Raw genomic sequence first — 18,763 nt, 5'->3', positions numbered from 1 at the left:
ACGATCATAATGCAGCCATCGACACTTGCAATGCAATATCATGTTACGAGTATGCTACTTGGGTGGAGAACCGTAACTAGCCGTGAGAGTAGTGGTGCCTTCGCGATATGAAAGGAAAGGGGAGTATCGACATATATGCGAGAAATTAAGACATTTTCAATATTATATGTATATTAATTCAATTTATGGGGTACATCGAAGGGGAAATAAATAAATTCCATTTCCGATATAATGATTTCCAGGAGCTTCCTAATTGTCATTGAAGCTTTGTTATCGTAATTTACATCAAGAAACAAATGCCGATTTATGTTTTACCTACAACGTACGGATAGTTTCGTTGTCATACGAAGCGAGCTAGTGATTTCTATTGCAATCTTCGAAGTTGAGGATGACTCAATGAACCTTGTGCATGACGGTCAAGTACTCCCACTGTCAGTTCTGACCCAGTTATAACATGTATGGAACCAGCATGGACGTCCGTATCTATTATTCAACTTGAAACAATCCGAACACCTGCAGTGGCACTATGTTATTCTGCGGCAGAGTATGGCTGTCCTGTTTGGTATAACGTATCTCCTGCCAATCAGGTGGCTGTAGCCCTCAACGAAACTTCAGAATTATAACAATTTCCTTGAAATCCACTCCAGTCGAATGGTTTTACGACCTCGCAGCAACACCACCTGTTCGAAGAGAGATAGCTGCGAATGAGAAAAAAAAAATGCAGTGGAACAGGAAATTACCTATCCTCTGTATGGGCATGAACCGCATCCATAATGACTGAAATGAAGGAAGACTTTCCTTAGGACATCAAAGGAACTTACAACCACTGCTCAAAAAGCTTTGTTGCCACAATTGAGAACTACGACCTACCTTCCCCCTGTTTGGAAAAGAGTTGTTGAAGCCTTATCTCCAGGACATGACGGGGAATGGACAATTTGGAAGTTCCTAATAGACTGAGATCCGGAGTTGGAAGATCAAAAGTTAATTTGGCAAGATCGGGTACACTGATCTAAATGATATTCGGTGTGACTGCGGAGGAGTACAGACTGTTTGGCACATGCTTCGGTGTCGATAGGGCCCAGTCTCCTGTACAGAATATGATCTTCAACAAGCAACAGAAAATGCACTGGAAATTGCCAACTTTTGGTTAAAAGTAATCTAATCATAACTGTATATAATGTATGTACATGTACGTGTGTTTCTGGCACGAGAATAATAATAATAACCTGCTATTCAGATTATCGAGGATAATTTACAACAGTTGTGAGCCAGCATCCCTTAAGAGTGGATACAACGACTTTATGACACCATTCACAACCAAACCAGTTGTAATGGTACTTGAATTACGTAACCATTATGGTACCTCACCCGAACCTCTCGATACCAGTAATATTCTACTGTATTTCTGTTAACTACTTAACATATTTCTGAGACAATATTCAGATTTTATTTCACTTTTGATACATCGATATGTTTATATTGCAATGATATTATTCTTATGTGTATTCTTTCTTTTGTCACTATGATCTTTGACGTACTTGTAACTCAGATTTTTGGGCGCGTAAGAGATTATTAGTTAGTTAGTTAGTTGTTGAGTTGTTAGAGTCGGACCTTGAGAAAGCCAAGTGTTGGACGTCATGTTGGAAAGACGCATAACGTAGTCCGCATATAAAATGTGAACTTTGACAGTGACTGTGAAAGAGATGTTTTCAAGATTGTTTTGTATTGTGAAGTGATGTTTTGTGTTTACGTGATATTGCAATAAAAGCAATTAAAAGGAAGTGTAACTTAATTTCGGAGTGCTGATTATTTTTTTACATCACCATTGTCCAGCAAAAGTGTAATCTTCAAGGATGGTTTGTGAAGCGCATCTACAAAACTTTTGAATATAGCAGGATAAAACCTAGGCCGCTTTGCATCCGAGCTTGGAATCATAAACACCTAGATTTTCAACGATTGAGTCATGATTTTATGACGAGACCTGCGTGGGAAACACAAAAAGATGAGTGCCTAGTTTTTTCATTATTACATGAAATGACTATTAACTGTGCTCTAATGACACCTGCCACATAATGACTGATGTTGGCCGATAATGCAGTATTTAGCAGCGTGAGCAACACCACAATCGATATTAAAATTTTGACCTTTGTTGTGGTAGAGTTGTTAGACAGTGCACTCATCCACACCAGAATAGATGAGAAGTTTTTGATAAATTTGACTCGATTTTGCAATCACTTAAATAACATCATGTACCCTTCCCTACAGTTTTACTTCAGTTTCTCAGGCAGTGTACACATTATTAAATTATTGAAAGTAATTTGTTGGTATAGAGAGAGATAGAGGAACAGAGAGAGAGAGAGCGAGAGAGAGAGAGAGAGAGGCCTCTACGCTATCGCGTTTGTCCTCGCGTCCTGTAGAGAAGCGACAGCCCCTGACAGTTCTACGATTAATAATGAAAGCAGTTGTATTGCCAGTGAAATATTGCTGTCTCTGGTGTAGAGCAGTAATTGCTAGGCAGTACTATTCAGAAGTGGGATACGGAGGTACTAAGGAATCACGAGATACGCTTTAATGTCCTCTAAGGTTATAGATACAGCAACAAGCAATAGCTCAGTAGGCAGTACAGTTGAAGAGGAATGGACATCTCTAAAAAGGGCACTCATAGAAGTTGGGAAGGAAAAGATAGGTACAAAGGAGGTAACAGCGAAGAAACTATGGGGAACAGTACATCAGATGAGTGATGAAAGAAGAAAGTACAAAAATGGTCAGGAAAATTCAGGAATGCATAAATACGAGTAGCTGAGAATGAAATAAGTACAGGGAAGGTAAGACGAAATGCTTGCATGAAAATGTGAAGAAATCGAAAAAATGGCTGTCGGAAAAAAAGCCAAAACTACTTTCGGTGAAATTAAAAGCACGGGTGGTAACATTGAGAGTACAACGGGAATTCCACAGCTAAATGCAGAGCAGAGACCGGATAGATGAATGGAGTACATTTAAGGCATCTATGAGGGAGAAGATTTATCTGATGTTTTAGTAGAAGAAACAGAGGGCGATTTAGGTGAAAAAGAGGATACAGTATTAGAATCAGAATTTAAGAAAGCTTGGGACGACTTAAGAACAAATAAGACACAAGGGATAGATAACATTCCATCAGAACTTTTGAAATGATTGGAGGAAGTGACAACAAAATGACAATTCACGTTGGTGTGCAGAGTGTATGAGTCTGGCGACATACCATCTGACTTTCGGAAAATATCATCCAAACAATTTGGAAGACTGCAAGAGGTGACGAGTGCAAGAATTATCTCATCTGCTTAACAGCTCATGCATCCAAGTTGCTTACAAGAATAATATACACAAAAACGGAAAAGAAAATTCAGGACGTGTTAGATGACGATCAATTTGACTTTAGAAAAGGTAAAGGCACCAGAAAAGCAGTTCTTCCCTTGTGGTTGATAATGGAAGCAAGACTAAAGAAAAATCAAGACGCGTTCATAGGATTTGTCGACCTTGAAAAAGCGTTCGACGATGTGAAATGGTGTAAGTTGCTCGAAATACAGAGAAAAATGGGGATTAGCTATAGGGAGAGACGGGTAATATACAATATGTACAAGAGCCAAGAAGTAATAAGATTGGGCGACCAAGAACGAACTGCTCATATTAAAAAAGTTGTAGTAGAGGTGATGTTTCCATCCCTATTGTTCAACATGTACATGTAAGAAGCAGTGATGGAAATAAAAGAAAGTTTCAGGAGTGGAATCAAAATTCAAGGTGGTAAGTTATCAGTTCTACGATTCGGTGATGAATGTAAGTGAAAAAGAATGACATGATCTCCTGAATGGAATAAAAAGTTCAATGTGTGCAAAATGTGGATTTAGAGTAAATTGAAGAAAGACGAAAGTATGACAAGCAGCAGAAGTGAGAATAGCGAGAGACTTATCATCAGGACTAATGGTCACAAAGTAAATGAAGCTAGGGAATTCTACTACATAGGCAGCAAAATAACCAATGACGGGCAGAGCAAGGAGAACTCCAAAAGCAGACTATTGTTACCAAAATGGGCATTCCTGACCAAGAGAGGTCTACTAGTATCAAACAAAGGCGTTAATTTGAGGAAGAAGTATGTGAGAATGTACATTGGTAAAACAACATTGTACGGTAGCGAAACATGGTTTGAGGGATAAATGGAACAGAAGAGAGACGAACCATTTGAGATGTGGTGCTACAGACGAACGTTGAAAATTAGGTGGACTGATACGGTATGGAATGAAAATGTTCCGCACAGAAGCGCAGAGGAAATGAGTAGGTGGAAAGGACATCTGTTAAGACATCGGGAAATGACTTCCATGGTATTAGAGAGAGCTGTAGAGAGCAAAAACTGTAGAGGATGATAGAGACAGGAATACATCCAGCAAATAGTCGAGGACGTAATCTGCTCTGAGACGTTGAGGCTGGCACAGGAGAGGAATTACCTCGGCCGCATCAAACCAATCAGAATGTTGGTGACTCAAAAAAAAAAAAAAATAATCGCAGCAGTCGTAAGAGGAATATGTTCTTGAATGCTCGGCCTTCTGACGTGATACACACTGGATTGAATTCTAGCAAACAGAAGCAAAGAGAACGCACACGGATGTTTTCAGAGGTAAAAGAAACTTCGGGCATAACCTTGAGGAGTGTTATAGGAACATTACTTTTCGTAATGTATTTAAATAACCAAGAAGTGAACGTCTGAAGTTCCATAACACTTTTAGCAGATGATGATAATGTATACAGAATATAAAACTTTATCGTAATACAAGAAGACGTGCTATGGACCTACGCTTTGTGCACAGAGTGGCGATTGACACTGAATATTAACAACTACAACGCACTGTGAAGACATAAACAGAAAGATCGTTTTTGTATGGTTAAAAATATCAGAGCAGTCAATGAGAGCATTTACTTTCATAAAATATGTAGGAAGATGCCTACTAAGTGATCTGAATTGGAACGACGACATAAAATCAATCGCGAGTGATGTAGATGCGGGACTAAGATGAAGTGGAAGAATGCTCAAGATATGTAGTTCATCAGCAAATGAAGCAGCTTACAAACTACTGGTTCGGCCAATACTGCAATATTGCTTACCAGTATGCGATCAGTACCATGTACGATTGATAGAGAAAATAGAGAAGATCCAAAGAACATCACCACGTTTCGTTACGTGTTCATTTAGTAAACGCAAAGCGTAACATAGATTTCAACTCTAGTGGCAAATGCTGCAAAAGAGACGTTCTGCATCACGTTATGGTCTAGTGTTAAAAGTCCGAGAGCATCCACTCCTAGAAGAGTCACGCAGTATATAGCCTCCTCGTACGTACATCTTGTGGAAAGACGATGAAGTTAGAGAGATTAGAGCACAGTCGGAGGCTTACCAGCTTACCAGTGCGTAACATACGCTACTGGACCAGGGAAAGGATGAAGTGAGACTGATACACAATGTAACCTCGCCTCACACCGTAAGATAGTTGCGAAATATAGATGTAGACGGAGGAGCAGCCATAGAGTTAGCAGCAATTTGATTTGCCATAACGCTCTCGCTTTCGTACACGTCCGCAAATCAAATGATCGTAAGGTGAAAATGAGAAGAAAGAAGTTATAGGAATCTCACCGTTGAGCACGTGCACGGCGACGGTGGTGGAGGCAGCGCCGCCGGCGGCACACGTGTAGTTGCCAGAGTGCCTCTTCTGCGCGCGCTCGATGGTCAGCGTCGACACCATGGAGTCCTGCTCGTCGCTCACGTTTGTACTGCAACAGACACCGGAGTGTGATCACGGCTTCAGGCTTCGTGGACTGTGAAACTCGGTACCACGGGTGGAAATGGTAGATGGGAGAGGTGAAGTGAGAGGGAGGTAAGGGACTTAACGCCCCCACTGCGCCTGAGCGGCCGTCCCGGCAGTCGTTACAAGGAATGCTCGCTCCAAGTTGGTCCGCTTATAGAAGCTCAGGGATTGACGCTACAGTTGTGAATGGATCGCCCGGGTCCGTAGTTGCGCTGACAGTCTAGCAGTGCGACCAACTCGAGGGAGATTACTCGGAGTTCTCTCACTTGCAGGTGACACGCCTACTGTAACAGCGTACTAGATTCGTAAATCTCAAGCTGCGCATGCTGAAAGCCGTCTTTCATCTACTGTCACCTTAGTACGTGAACTAAACACCTCTCTCGAAACACTCCTTTCGTTCCTAGTGAACCGATCTAAGAAGTGTTTACTTCAGGTCGAAGGAGTATACCGCTTATATGCCATTTTTTTGAAGCGATCACTTCGTTTGTGTATGTATGGGATGCTGTGAGGGATGAAAAGAAATATCACCACTGGTGGTTACTTCAATTTATGATTAAATTTGGTAATTTTTTCTCCTGTTTCCGGTTTTGTACCGACGACTACTAAACGTAAACGACTTGTGTCCTGCATTTAGCCTGCAGGATTTCGAATATTTTGATAAGCACTCGCCAACATATTAACCTCACTGCCATGTCATCAACATTGAAAAATACCTTTCAGTACAAGTGTAAATACTCTATGGAACAGGTGCTACATGTCCATTAATATTTTGGCCGATAAAGCACACAGGAGACTACGTTTTGCGACGTTTCAGCCGGAAATATGTTATAGTTTCATGAGAAAACAAAATACAGCGAATTCAATGAGTTGCAAAATTCCAGAATGAGATTTTCACTCTGCAGCGGAGTGTGCGCTGATATGAAACTTCCTGGCAGATTAAAACTGTGTGCCCGACCGAGACTCGAACTCGGGACCGTTGCCTTTCACGGGCAAGTGCTCTACCAACTGAGCTACCGAAGCACGACTCACGTCCGGTACTCACAGCTTTACTTCTGCCAGTACCTCGTCTCCTACCTTCCAAACTTTACAGAAGCTCTCCTGCGAACCTTGCAGAACTAGCACTCCTGAAAGAAAGGATATTGCGGAGACATGGCTTAGCCACAGCCTGGGGGATGTTTCCAGAATGAGATTTTCACTCTGCAGCGGAGTGTGCGCTGATATGAAACTTCCTGGCAGATTAAAACTGTGTGCCCGACCGAGACTCGAACTCGGGACCTTTGCCTTTCGCGGGCAAGTGCTCTACCAACTGAGCTACCGAAGCACGACTCACGTCCGGTACTCACAGCTTTACTTCGGCCAGTACCTCGTCTCCTACCTTCCAAACTTTACAGAAGCTCTCCTGCGAACCTTGCAGAACTAGCACTCCTGAAAGAAAGGATATTGCGGAGACATGGCTAAGGCACAGCCTGGGGGATGTTTCCAGAATGAGATTTTCACTCTGCAGCGGAGTGTGCGCTGATATGAAACATCCTGGCAGATTAAAACTGTGTGCACGACCGAGACTCGAACTCGGGACCGTTGCCTTTCACGGGCAAGTGCTCTACCAACTGAGCTACCGAAGCACGACTCACGTCCGGTACTCACAGCTTTACTTCTGCCAGTACCTAGTCTCCTACCTTCCAAACTTTACAGAAGCTCTCCTGCGAACCTTGTAGAACTAGCACTCCTGAAAGAAAGGATATTGCGGAGACATGGCTTAGCCACAGCCTGGGGGATGTTTCCAGAATGAGATTTTCACTCTGCAGCGGAGTGTGCGCTGATATGAAACTTCCTGGCAGATTAAAACTGTGTGCCCGACCGAGACTCGAACTCGGGACCTTTGCCTTTCGCGGGCAAGTGCTCTACCAACTGAGCCCGCGAAAGGCAAAGGTCCCGAGTTCGAGTCTCGGTCGGGCACACAGTTTTAATCTGCCAGGAAGTTTCAGTTGCAAAATTATTTCCTATCGACACGAAGATAGAGAGCACTTCTGCGTGAATAACCGACAAGGATACGGCACCTTACGAAGCTATGACTAATTGTAAAAAATCATAACTAGAAGGCACAATGCTTCAAGTATTTTGCACACATTCGGGAGGGACGTTATCAAAATGGGCATCCCAAACATCACATTTACAGTCTTGCGTATCTGTCGTAAATAACCTAAGGAAAATGTCGAGCTGTTTCCTTTGAAAATGATATGTCAGATTTCCCCATTCTTGTTCATTCGAAACCTACGTACCTCTCCAGTGGTCTGGTTGTCGGCGGTGAATTGAGCTCCAACAGTCCTTTATCTCACATGCTGTCAGAAAGAGGTTCATTACCTCATACGTGTCTACTTCTTCCATGAATGAATGAAACTTCACTTCGATGATTGAATGAAATTTCCTGCCACGAGAGTTTTTTAATGAAAGTAACACTGGTGCACTGATGCTTAAATTCCCTCGAATGTCCGTTTGATGAGTAATCTGGAGCACTCGCATTGACTGATTCTGGTGTGAGTAGAATGAATGTCAGTGTTCAGCGAAAAGTGTTTATTTCGTCTAGGAATTTACTCCGAGCGGCTAGTCACTCTTGATATAAAACTGCTCCGATTGGATACCAGCGAACCCAGTGGCACTACATACTTCGAGCCTCGTCCATAATTAACAGCCCCCAGGCAGAGACGTGGAACAGTGAGGTGTTTCCCCCATTATAAACTTCGGATACAGAAAGCATAAACAGCTTCAAGAATAGCACAAGGAAGAGATGGTGATGAAAATGTAATGCTCTAATCGTAACACGACATAGTTTTAGTTCAGTTGCATAGGGTTTAGGAATGAGTTAGTTCCAGCCAAAATGTAACACGTTTAGGAAAATATTAAGGCAACCTTCAAAATTCTTGTCTGAAAACACTTGTGCCTGAACCATTGTTCAGCCACACACTGCACCGAATCAGATATTCAATTATTTTTAATTTTATGAGCATATGATATTTTCCAAATTTTTATTACTGGTTACCGCCGGATGAGACCTTTTCCTTTTAAAAACTAGAATACAAAGGAAATATAATGTCAACCATTCTCTATCATCTATTTTAATACTATATCTATTAAACAAAAACATAACAAATGTTACCTAAAATACGGGGGTTTTGCTACCACCTGCGTGAGCTGGTGTACGTCATTACAGCTAAGAAGGCACGAACTACTCCGGCATTATATATATGACTGATACAGCTCACTTGGAATTAATGCTATGTTTCAAACTGCCTAATTTCATCATGTGTTTGTAGGTATCCTCGATCATGGACAGGTAATGGTTACAGATATATCAATTCGTTCAATTCAAAGTTTAATGTTCTTACTGCAAATCCTGCCGTCGTAGTGCCTTAATACGTTATCGGTGTCCCATGCATATTGTGTGTGCATCCTCGTAAAAATTACTTTTTTTCTCTGATGTTACCAATGTATAGAATAAAAAACATTATTCGCGATTCCATCTTTGACTTCCTTTTTTCGCTAGTTTACAGTGGAAGTGATAAGTGAAATTTTCGTGCATATTGCATGAGATATGAGTTGACTATGTGGGACTGTCTAGCCAACTTTTCTTTGTGTCATACTTACGTTGCTGGACTTTGATAAGGACGTCATACAGAAATCACTTATCTATTTTCCGTATGCCAGATCTCAGTATATCTGGATATTTAGTGCCTTTATAGTTTGAGTACTATGGCAAAAAGGAACATTCTTGAAATCCAAGTAAACCAGAGTTCGCAGCATTCCATGTTTATAATTGAAAAAAAGTGACTGGAAGTTACACGTGTTGTCCGATAGAGCCGATGATTGCAGTAACTACACTGGTGTACAAAACATACGCTAGATGAGTCATGGCAATTAAACATAGGTCGATGAAACTGCTACAATTAGCACAGGAAGTAACTGAAGAAAAACAGAAATCATACTTTTATTAAAAAACAAAAATTACACTGAAGTCACCGCGATTTGTGATGGTCCTGTTTGCATTACAGAAGACAGGGCATGGTTATTAATAGGGATTATGATCACCATGAACGGTAGTGCATGCTCTGCAACGTGCTCTCACGATGGACACAAGTTTGATACAGAGTTCTTGCGGTAGGGCGTTCCATTCCACATGGCGGGAGGTGAGAGCACCAAGGAACATTGTTGAACGTGATCGTTTTAGTGACCCAGGTATTAGAGCGTGCGGAGGCAAATGTTACATGTGCGTACTCGTAGAAGTCTTTGAACACGCTCCACTGATGGGTCAACGTTATTGTGGCGTTGTACTCCTTTGACTTGTGCGCCTTTTCTGGGTTGCATTTGGCTCTAATTTGACTTTTAGGGATGACAAAGCGCATCTAAATACGCAGAAACTCTTGGAACGGGAGAATATTCAGCGAATGGACTGGCCTGCCGGTTCCCCACCACTAAAATCCCATCGAGCTCGTGCTGGACGTACTGCAGCACGTTCACATTCAGCAACGACCATCCAGAGTTGCCAACCTTGCTGGTGGAGGGGCGGAACGACCTGCCACAATCATTCCTTATAAACTTTGTGATCGTCATGGGAGTACGTTGCAGTGTGTACATTGCTGTCCGAGGTGATCACAAACCCTATTAAAAACCACGTGTTTCATTTTTTAATGTCCAGGAGCCCGTGATAAATCGCGATGTCGTCAGAGTAAATATTGTCTCAGAACAAAGTGTCATTTCCGTTCGCGTGATTATGTCTTTCACTTTTGTTCCGTATTATACGGTTGTAGTTCTTTTTACGCTTGGTTCAATTTTCAACTAGCTATGTTACTTGACAGTGATACATCAAGCGAAAGTTACTTCTGTACTTCGGTTTTGTAAACCATTTTATCTCCTTAAATATTTATGTAATGTGCATTGCACGCACCTGTCAAAGAAGCTTGTATGATGAATGAAACTGTTCTACAAAATAGTTAGACACAGCTGAGGAGCAAATGCAGATACAATGCAGATACAATGCTGCAATTTCTTTGTTTACCTATCTACTAAACCCTTTGCCACCGCATGAGGAAAAAACGCACTTGCAAAAAGTGTTCAAATGGCTCTGAGCACTATAGGACGTAACATCTGGCGTGATCAGTCCCATAGAAGTTAGAACTACTTAAACCTAACTAACCTTAGGACATCACACACACCCATGCCCGAGGCAGGATTCGAACCAGCGAGCGTAGCGGTCGCGCGGATCCAGACTGTAGCGCCTAGAACCGCTCGGCCACACAGGCCGGCCCGCACTTCCAACTAGGACGGATGTACGTCTGAGGGAGACCTTGTAACAAATAATGGCGCAACCATATTTTCTCCCAACCAATGCCTGTTCTATGGTCCTCTGGATTTCTGAAGAAAAAACTGCACGGCTGTAAATTCTTAATAAGACAGAATTCCTTGTGAATTAAATAACTTTTACAATTCACCGCCTATACGTGAGTGGGGGCGAGCAAACGCAGATCTATCATCGATTCACAAACGCTCTCAGTGTCAGAGGTGGAAAAGTGGAAAGAGTGTTGGAATGAACATTCACTAAAGAACGTCAATGTAACTGAAAACCTAACGGTTAAGATAGTAGGGTGTGTCTTTCCCCGTAGTGAATGGTGAAACTGAATCGCATCCAAGCGAGACAATGGAGATGGCACATGTTGAAGAGGTGGCATTATCTTAAAAGCACTGCGTGTGAAAGCGGTGCGGGGGAACAGACAAATAGTACATTGTGTGGAGAGCTGACCAGTTGATGATTTTACAGCACTGAAAGACTTTCAAGTGACACTGAGGGCTGCGACCTGGTTGACAAATTTACTATTAACGAGTAAATACATTGTGTATCTATACGTGATCTGCAATGTCATACCAGGATGACAATAATTATAACCTATATAAAATGAAATGGTAATGTTCGTTTCATCAAAATCTCCGGAAGTTCTTCACCAACTGCTTTGACATTTTGATACAAAACTGCATTCGAATTCTGGATTGTTTTTGTGTAACTACTGGAGCGTCATCTTATAATGTATAAACAGCATACAGTAAGAAATTCAAAAAATTATTGACCGATTTACTTCACATGTTTGCATTATACTCCAATCGAAATTCGGATATTTATTTGTCATACTTTTATTAGTATTCTGATGAACATTTGCAAGAACATAGTTTAGATACTTTTTTACGTATTCATAATTTAAATATGATTGTAATGTATAAAGGGGAAACGTTGCTACCAAAAATATAGAAAAGTTCTTGACCGACTTATTTCATATTCTTATGCGTATCTGTAACTAAGGTTCGGATGGACGTAAGCTACTATTAAATATATACTAGGATACTTTTAAATATATGTAGTAAATAAAGGTATATGTGATACACAATAGAGAATCTTTGTTACTATAAAACTCGAAAAGCTCTTGACGATTACACTTCAAATTTTTACAGAACTCTCTAATAAGCACTCATATGACATAGGCTATAATTTTTTGGAACAACAGTGTACAGGTTTTCTGTTAAACAGACTGCGACATTGAAAATTCTATGCTTTTCTCCGATGTGAATATGTGACGCTATCTTTTTTCCTTTTTTATTTCTCGCGGTCAGTTTAAATTAAGATAGTAATGCATGTAAACCATTAAAATTTGTTGTTCCGATACGTAATCTTTCACACCAAATATATTTTTTAAACAAAAACTGTGTACACCACTGTGACCTGTTGTTTTTTTCTCGCAGTCGATTTTCACAAGAAACAGAAATGTTATATGTATGGATTTTCATCTTACGATTAGAACGCTACTATGAAATCTGAATTTGCGATAACAATAAACACAGCTCGGGACCAGAAAGAAGGAAAGGATGGACACAGAAGTAGAAGAGCAAATGGCGATGCACAAGGAGAAGGGAGAGTTGGACAGAGAGGATGAGAAAGAGATTTACAGAGAGCGTAGACTGGATTATGGGCAGAGATGAGGGAGGATGGAGAAATGAACGAAGAGGTGAGAAGAAGGATATGGACAGAGAGTGGACAGAGAAGCAGAATAGGACATATTTTCAGTACTCGTACCTATTTAACAACTGCGAAATACTGCCCGTTTCGCTACTAATAATAATAACAAATGACAGTAATAATGTTAAAATTTTCGCATCCGGTCACTAACCAATTTCTTGACGAATCAAACTGCTGAAATCACATACAGCTTCTCGGCAGTAAAAAATTCAAAAACTTATTTACCGATTTATTTCACATGTTTACATTATACTCCAACCTAAATTGCAAATGTCCTTGCAAATGTCCATCAGAGTACCACTGAAAGTATGACGATTACATATCCGAATTCTGATTGGAGTATAATGTACATCTGCTAACAGGAGATGTTGCTCTCTGAGTCAGCTGCGAGGCCGAGCTGAAGATCTAGCTTCCGTCGCAAACACTTTTAGAAAACTGTTTGCTAGACACGCAGACGGTTTGAAGTTATAAGTCACACATATAGGGCGAGAACAACACATCTATCTAGCGCTCCCGCCAGAGGGCAGCAGCAGCAGCGGGGTGTCGCTCCAGAGAGCCCCATTTCTCGGCCACGGTTTGCCGGAGATCCAGCTTTTATTTCGCGATACGCCGCGCCGACTGCTCGGACCATTCATCACCGAAATGCGTGCCATGAAAATGCAACCCCTCCCCCTCTCCCTCCGTGAATACGGCCAGCGGCGGCCCTATCTCCTCCTTCCTTAATGGCTTCTCCTGCGCTCACAGTTTTGAGCGACTGATGTGAAACTCAGTCACATTCCCGCGGGGACCGCAGTCAGTGTTTTGATCGAAGCAAATTCTGCAAGTGTTATCAGTTACTTTGAATCGGTAACACAGTCCCTATATTTCCAGTAATTTTAAAATAACTGATACGTATTTGCTGAAACGAAACAATTTTTTGCATGGGTCGTTTGCTTTATTACTAATTACCCTTTTCAGTTAGCTTATTCTAATCCCATTGGTCATTTTCAAGCACACACAACCTAAAATATTCACTGAAATGTCAATCAACCGCAATTGTAATTTTTTTCCAACCTTGGGCACTTTCAGTTCTTACACCATTTTAAAGCGGCAGTTGAGGCGTGAAGTCCTTGCAAAAAGAAGCGAGCCAGAGACTAGAAAATGGACACCACTAAAAGGAAGAAAGTCCGCGCCCCATCACAGCGCTTAAGTTCCATACTCACCACCAGAGAGAGACGGGCGCACACTTACGTCAAGACTACACTCAGTCGCCCTGAATACGAGGAAATGGAGACCTCAAAAGTGTTAGAGCTGTCAAGATTTATTATTATGAGTGGTCCAGTGTTACAGAGATAGTAACTGACGTTGACACTATGAAAGAAATGGAAACTGTATTAAGTAGTAAGGCATAAGTATTGCGCTGGAAATGACAGTTTGTCAGTAGGGAGCAGAGCAAGCGAGCAAAACGGTTAGCACACCCCATGCGAAATTGGTACGCCACCGCAGTCACGGACACTTCAGGACTGAAAACGGATTTTAAGCAATGGAAATAGCCACGGACAACTAACCAAGGCCAAAACAGTGAAGTGTTAGACCAGTGTCTAGACTGTTCGAGTAGGTGCTAAAAGCGTCTGGAAAGATTTTGGTCACTAAAAGGACCTCAGGGGAAGTATGGAGAAGTCAACACAGCCAGGGGAAACTCTTCCATGACTTTTAAAAAGCAATATATAAACGGCAGTCAGAGTAGCAGTAGACTATCAGATGAGTTAAGGAGTGAGAGACAGTCAGAGCCGCTGTCATCACCATGTAGCATCTGAGTGGTCGGCAACCGTCACTATTAAATGACATTTCGATGATGCTACCGTCAACTATGATAAGACTTTACATGTTCGAGGGAGGCACTGATGTTCAGAGAAGTATCCAGGTACACTTCTTACAATGAGTTTTATAACGTCTAGCAAAGGATAACAAGAGTGGGATTCAAATTCACGATGAAAGTTTATCAGTGACAAGATTCGCTGATGAAGTTGCTGGAAGTGGAGAAGAATTGCAGGATCTGTTGAATTGAATAAACACTCTAGCAGGACAGAATATCGACTGAAATTAAATCGAAGGAAGACGAAAGTAATGAGTGGTAGTAGAAATGAGAACAGCGAGAAACTTAACATGAGAATTGATGGTCACGAAGTAAATAAAGTCAAAGAATTCTGTTACCTAGGCAGCAGAATAATATAGGGGGTAGGGGGAGCAAGGAGCACATAAAAAGCCAACTGACACTTACAAAAAGGCCATTCCTGCCCCACAGGTCTACTTGTCTCAATCATATGCCTTAATCTGAGGAAGAAGTTTCTGAGAATGTACGTTTGCATCACAGTATTGCATGGTAGTAAAACATGGACTGTGGGAAAACCGGAACGGAAGAGAATCTAAGAATTTTTATGTGGTGCTACGAACGAATGTTGGAAATTTGGTGGACTGGTAAGGTCCGGAATAAGGTGGTTGTGGGCAGAATCAGTAAGGAAAGGAATATATGGGAAATACTGGAAAGAAGAAGGGACAGAATGATAGGACATCTGTTAAGACATAAATGAAAAACTTCCATAGTCATAGAGGGAGCCTTAGAGGGGAAAAACTGTAGAGTGAAACACACTGAAATACATCCACCAAATAACTGATGACGTAAGCTGCAGTTGCTACTCAGATACCGACAGTTTGGCAAAGGAGAGAAATTTGTAGCAGGTGGCATCAAACCAGTCAGAACAATGATGACCTAAAATAAAGAATAAATAAATAAGATAAAAATTTCCGTTGAGGTATTCTCTAGAAGAAGTAACAAATAGTATTTGTACTTGCGTATGTCAGAATGTATACTGGAACAAACCCCCCCCCCCCCCCCCTACACTTGTCTCCTAGAGTTTAATTGCGAGAGTTGCACCGAGGAATAAATGATACATTTCTGTGTGTAGGAAGCAACGAGCACTGTCTCTCGTTTGTCTATCATTTTGATTCGATTGTTTGGTGCTATCATCAGACCGATTCGATGGCAAAGCACTCGTCCCTGATAGTACAATATAGTAGTCAGAAACTGGGGGTTGCAAGAGTGGTAGAGTGTTATCACAAGAGGATAAAACTCCGCTGTAAGACACCTCTGCGAGTGAGACTGAATTATTGAAAACTAAAGCCTTCTTAAATTCTATTTTCCAGCCTTTGAATCATAATTCACTTCCTACCACATTTCTACCCTCCGTTACAACAACACCTCTGCAAAATATTCTAGCAGACTTTCTCTTGGGCACTCCGTTACAGGGAAGTTAGCAGATCTCAGATCCACAAGATCGTCAGTATCCTGACTGGCACGTGTTTACTGACAGCGGAAGGTGAACAAGGTAAAGAAAAACATCGAAAAATAGCAGAAGGGTTCGGAGAGGTTCAAATGCCACTGTGCACTATGCGACTCAACTTCTGAGGTCATCAGTTGCCTAGAACTTAGAACTAATTAACCCTAACTAACCTAAAGACTTCACACACAACCATGCCCGAGGCAGGATTCGAACCTGTGAGCGTAGCCGTCGCTCGGTTCCAGACTGTAGCGCCTAGAACCACACGGCCACTCCGGCCGGCGGTTCGGAGGCGACTGCATGGCTGTTACAGTGGACAAAGCATGGCACACGTGATTGTGGGAAGGATGGATGTCGTTGGTTGATGGTCTGGAACCCCACATCGTATTACGGAAGCTATTGTTCAAGAACGGCGACATATGGTATCAGCCATTGCCTCAGGAGTCGAACTGAGCGTCGGAAGTGTTGACGCCGTAATTAGGAATAGATTCAAATTTCGCAAAGTGTGCAACCAATGTGTGCCTCACAGTCCCTACTTAGCAATCATATACAATCGCTCGCTCACCGATAGATCTGTACCTGTTGTTGTTGTTGTTGTGGTCTTCAGTCCTGAGACTGGTTTGATGCAGCTCTCCATGCTACTCTATCCTGTGCAAGCTTCTTCATCTCCCAGTACCTACTGCAACCTACATCCTTCTGAATCTGCTTAGTGTATTCATCTCTTGGTCTCCCCCTCCGATTTTTACCCTCCACGCTGCCCTCCAATACTAAATTGGTGATCCCTTGATGCCTCAGAATATGTCCTACCAACCGATCCCTTCTTCTGGTCAAGTTGTGCCACAAACTCCTCTTCTCCCCAATCCTATTCAGTACCTCCTCATTAGTTATGTGATCTACCCATCTAATCTTCAGCATTCTTCTGTAGCACCACCACATTTCGAAAGCTTCTATTCTCTTCTTGTCCAAACTATTTACTGTCCATGTTTCACTTCCATACATAGCTACACTCCATACAAATACTTTCAGAAATGACTTCCTGACACTTAAATCTATGCTTGATGTTAACAAATTTCTCTTCATTAGAAACGCTTTCCTTGCCATTGCCAGTCTACATTTTATATCCTCCTTATTTCGACCATAATCAGTTATTTTGCTCCCCAAGTAGCAAAACTCCTTTACTACTTTAAGTGTCTCATTTCCTAATCTAGTTCCCTCAGCATCACCCGAATTAATTCGACTACATTCCATTATCCGCGTTTTGCTTTTGTTAATGTTCATCTTATATCCTCCTTTCAAGACACTGTCCATTCCGTTCAACTGCTCTTCCAAGTCCTTTGCTGTCTCCGACAGAATTACAATGTCATCGGCGAACCTCAAAGTTTTTATTTCTTCTCCATGGATTTTAATACCCACTCCGAATTTATCTTTTGTTTCCTTTACTGCTTGCTCAATATACAGATTGAATAACATCGGGGAGAGGCTACAACCCTGTCTTACACCCTTCCCAACCACTGCTTCCCTTTCATGTCCCTCGACTCTTATAACTGCCATCTGGTTTCTGTACAAATTGTAAATAGCCTTTCGCTCCCTGTATTTTACCCCTGCCACCTTTAGAATTTGAAAGAGAGTATTCCAGTCAACATTGTCAAAAGCTTTCTCTAAGTCTACAAATGCTAGAAACGTAGGTTTGCCTTTCCTTAAACTTTCTTCTAAGATAAGTCGTAAGGTCAGTATTGCCTCACGTGTTCCAGTATTTCTACGGAATCCAAACTGATCTTCCCCGAGGTCGACTTCTACTAGTTTTTCCATTCGTCTGTAAAAAATTAGTGTTAGTATTTTGCAGCTGTGGCTTATTAAACTGATTGCTCGGTAATTCTCACATCTGTCAACACCTGCTTTCTTTGGAATTGGAATTATTATATTCTTCTTGAAGTCTGAGGGTATTTCGCCTGTTTCATAGATCTTGCTCACCAGATGGTAGAGTTTTGTCAGGACTGGCTCTCCCAAGGCCGTCAGTAGTTCCAATGGAATGTTGTCTACTCCGGGGGCCTTGTTTCGACTCAGGTCTTTCAGTGCTCTGTCAAACTCTTCACCCAGTATCGCATCTCCCATTTCATCTTCCTCTACATCCTCTTCCATTTCCATAATATTGTCCTCAAGTACATCGCCCTTGTATAGACCCTCTATATACTCCTTCCACCTTTCTGCTTTCCCTTCTTTGTTTAGAACTGGGTTTCCATCTGAGCTCTCGATGTTCATGCAAGTGGTTCTCTTTTCTCCAAAGTTCTCTTTAATTTTCCTGTAGGCAGTATCTATCTTACCCCTAGTGAGGTAAGCCTCTACATCCTTACATTTGTCCTCTAGCCATCCCTGCTTAGCCATTTTGCACTTCCTGTCGATCTCATTTTTGAGACGTTTGTATTCCTTTTTGCCTGCTTCATTTACTGCATTTTTATATTTTCTCCTTTCATCAATTAAATTCAATATTTCTTCTGTTACCCAAGGATTTCTACTAGCCCTCATCTTTTTACCTACTTGGTCCTTGCTGCCTTCACTACTTCAGCCCT

The 18,763-nt window shown here is 41.6% G+C and overlaps 1 protein-coding gene across 1 annotated transcript in view; it reads right to left on the bottom strand.

Moving 5' to 3' along the window:
• The window catches only part of LOC126088317 (V-set and transmembrane domain-containing protein 2B-like), a gene marked incomplete at its 3' end in the record, with an annotated part of 157,779 nt that overhangs the window by 15,710 nt on the left and 123,306 nt on the right, over positions 1–18,763 (bottom strand). Inside the window, exon 6 of the mRNA XM_049906447.1 lies at positions 5,654–5,790. Coding sequence (XP_049762404.1) covers positions 5,654–5,790 — 137 coding nt within the window. The remainder of the gene's footprint in view (positions 1–5,653; positions 5,791–18,763) is intronic.

The sequence above is a fragment of the Schistocerca cancellata genome, chromosome 6, assembly GCF_023864275.1.
Source record: "Schistocerca cancellata isolate TAMUIC-IGC-003103 chromosome 6, iqSchCanc2.1, whole genome shotgun sequence".
NCBI lineage: Eukaryota > Metazoa > Arthropoda > Insecta > Orthoptera > Acrididae > Schistocerca > Schistocerca cancellata.
The sequence above is the reverse complement of the archived record's forward strand: the minus strand, read 5'-3'. Positions and strand labels throughout refer to the sequence as shown.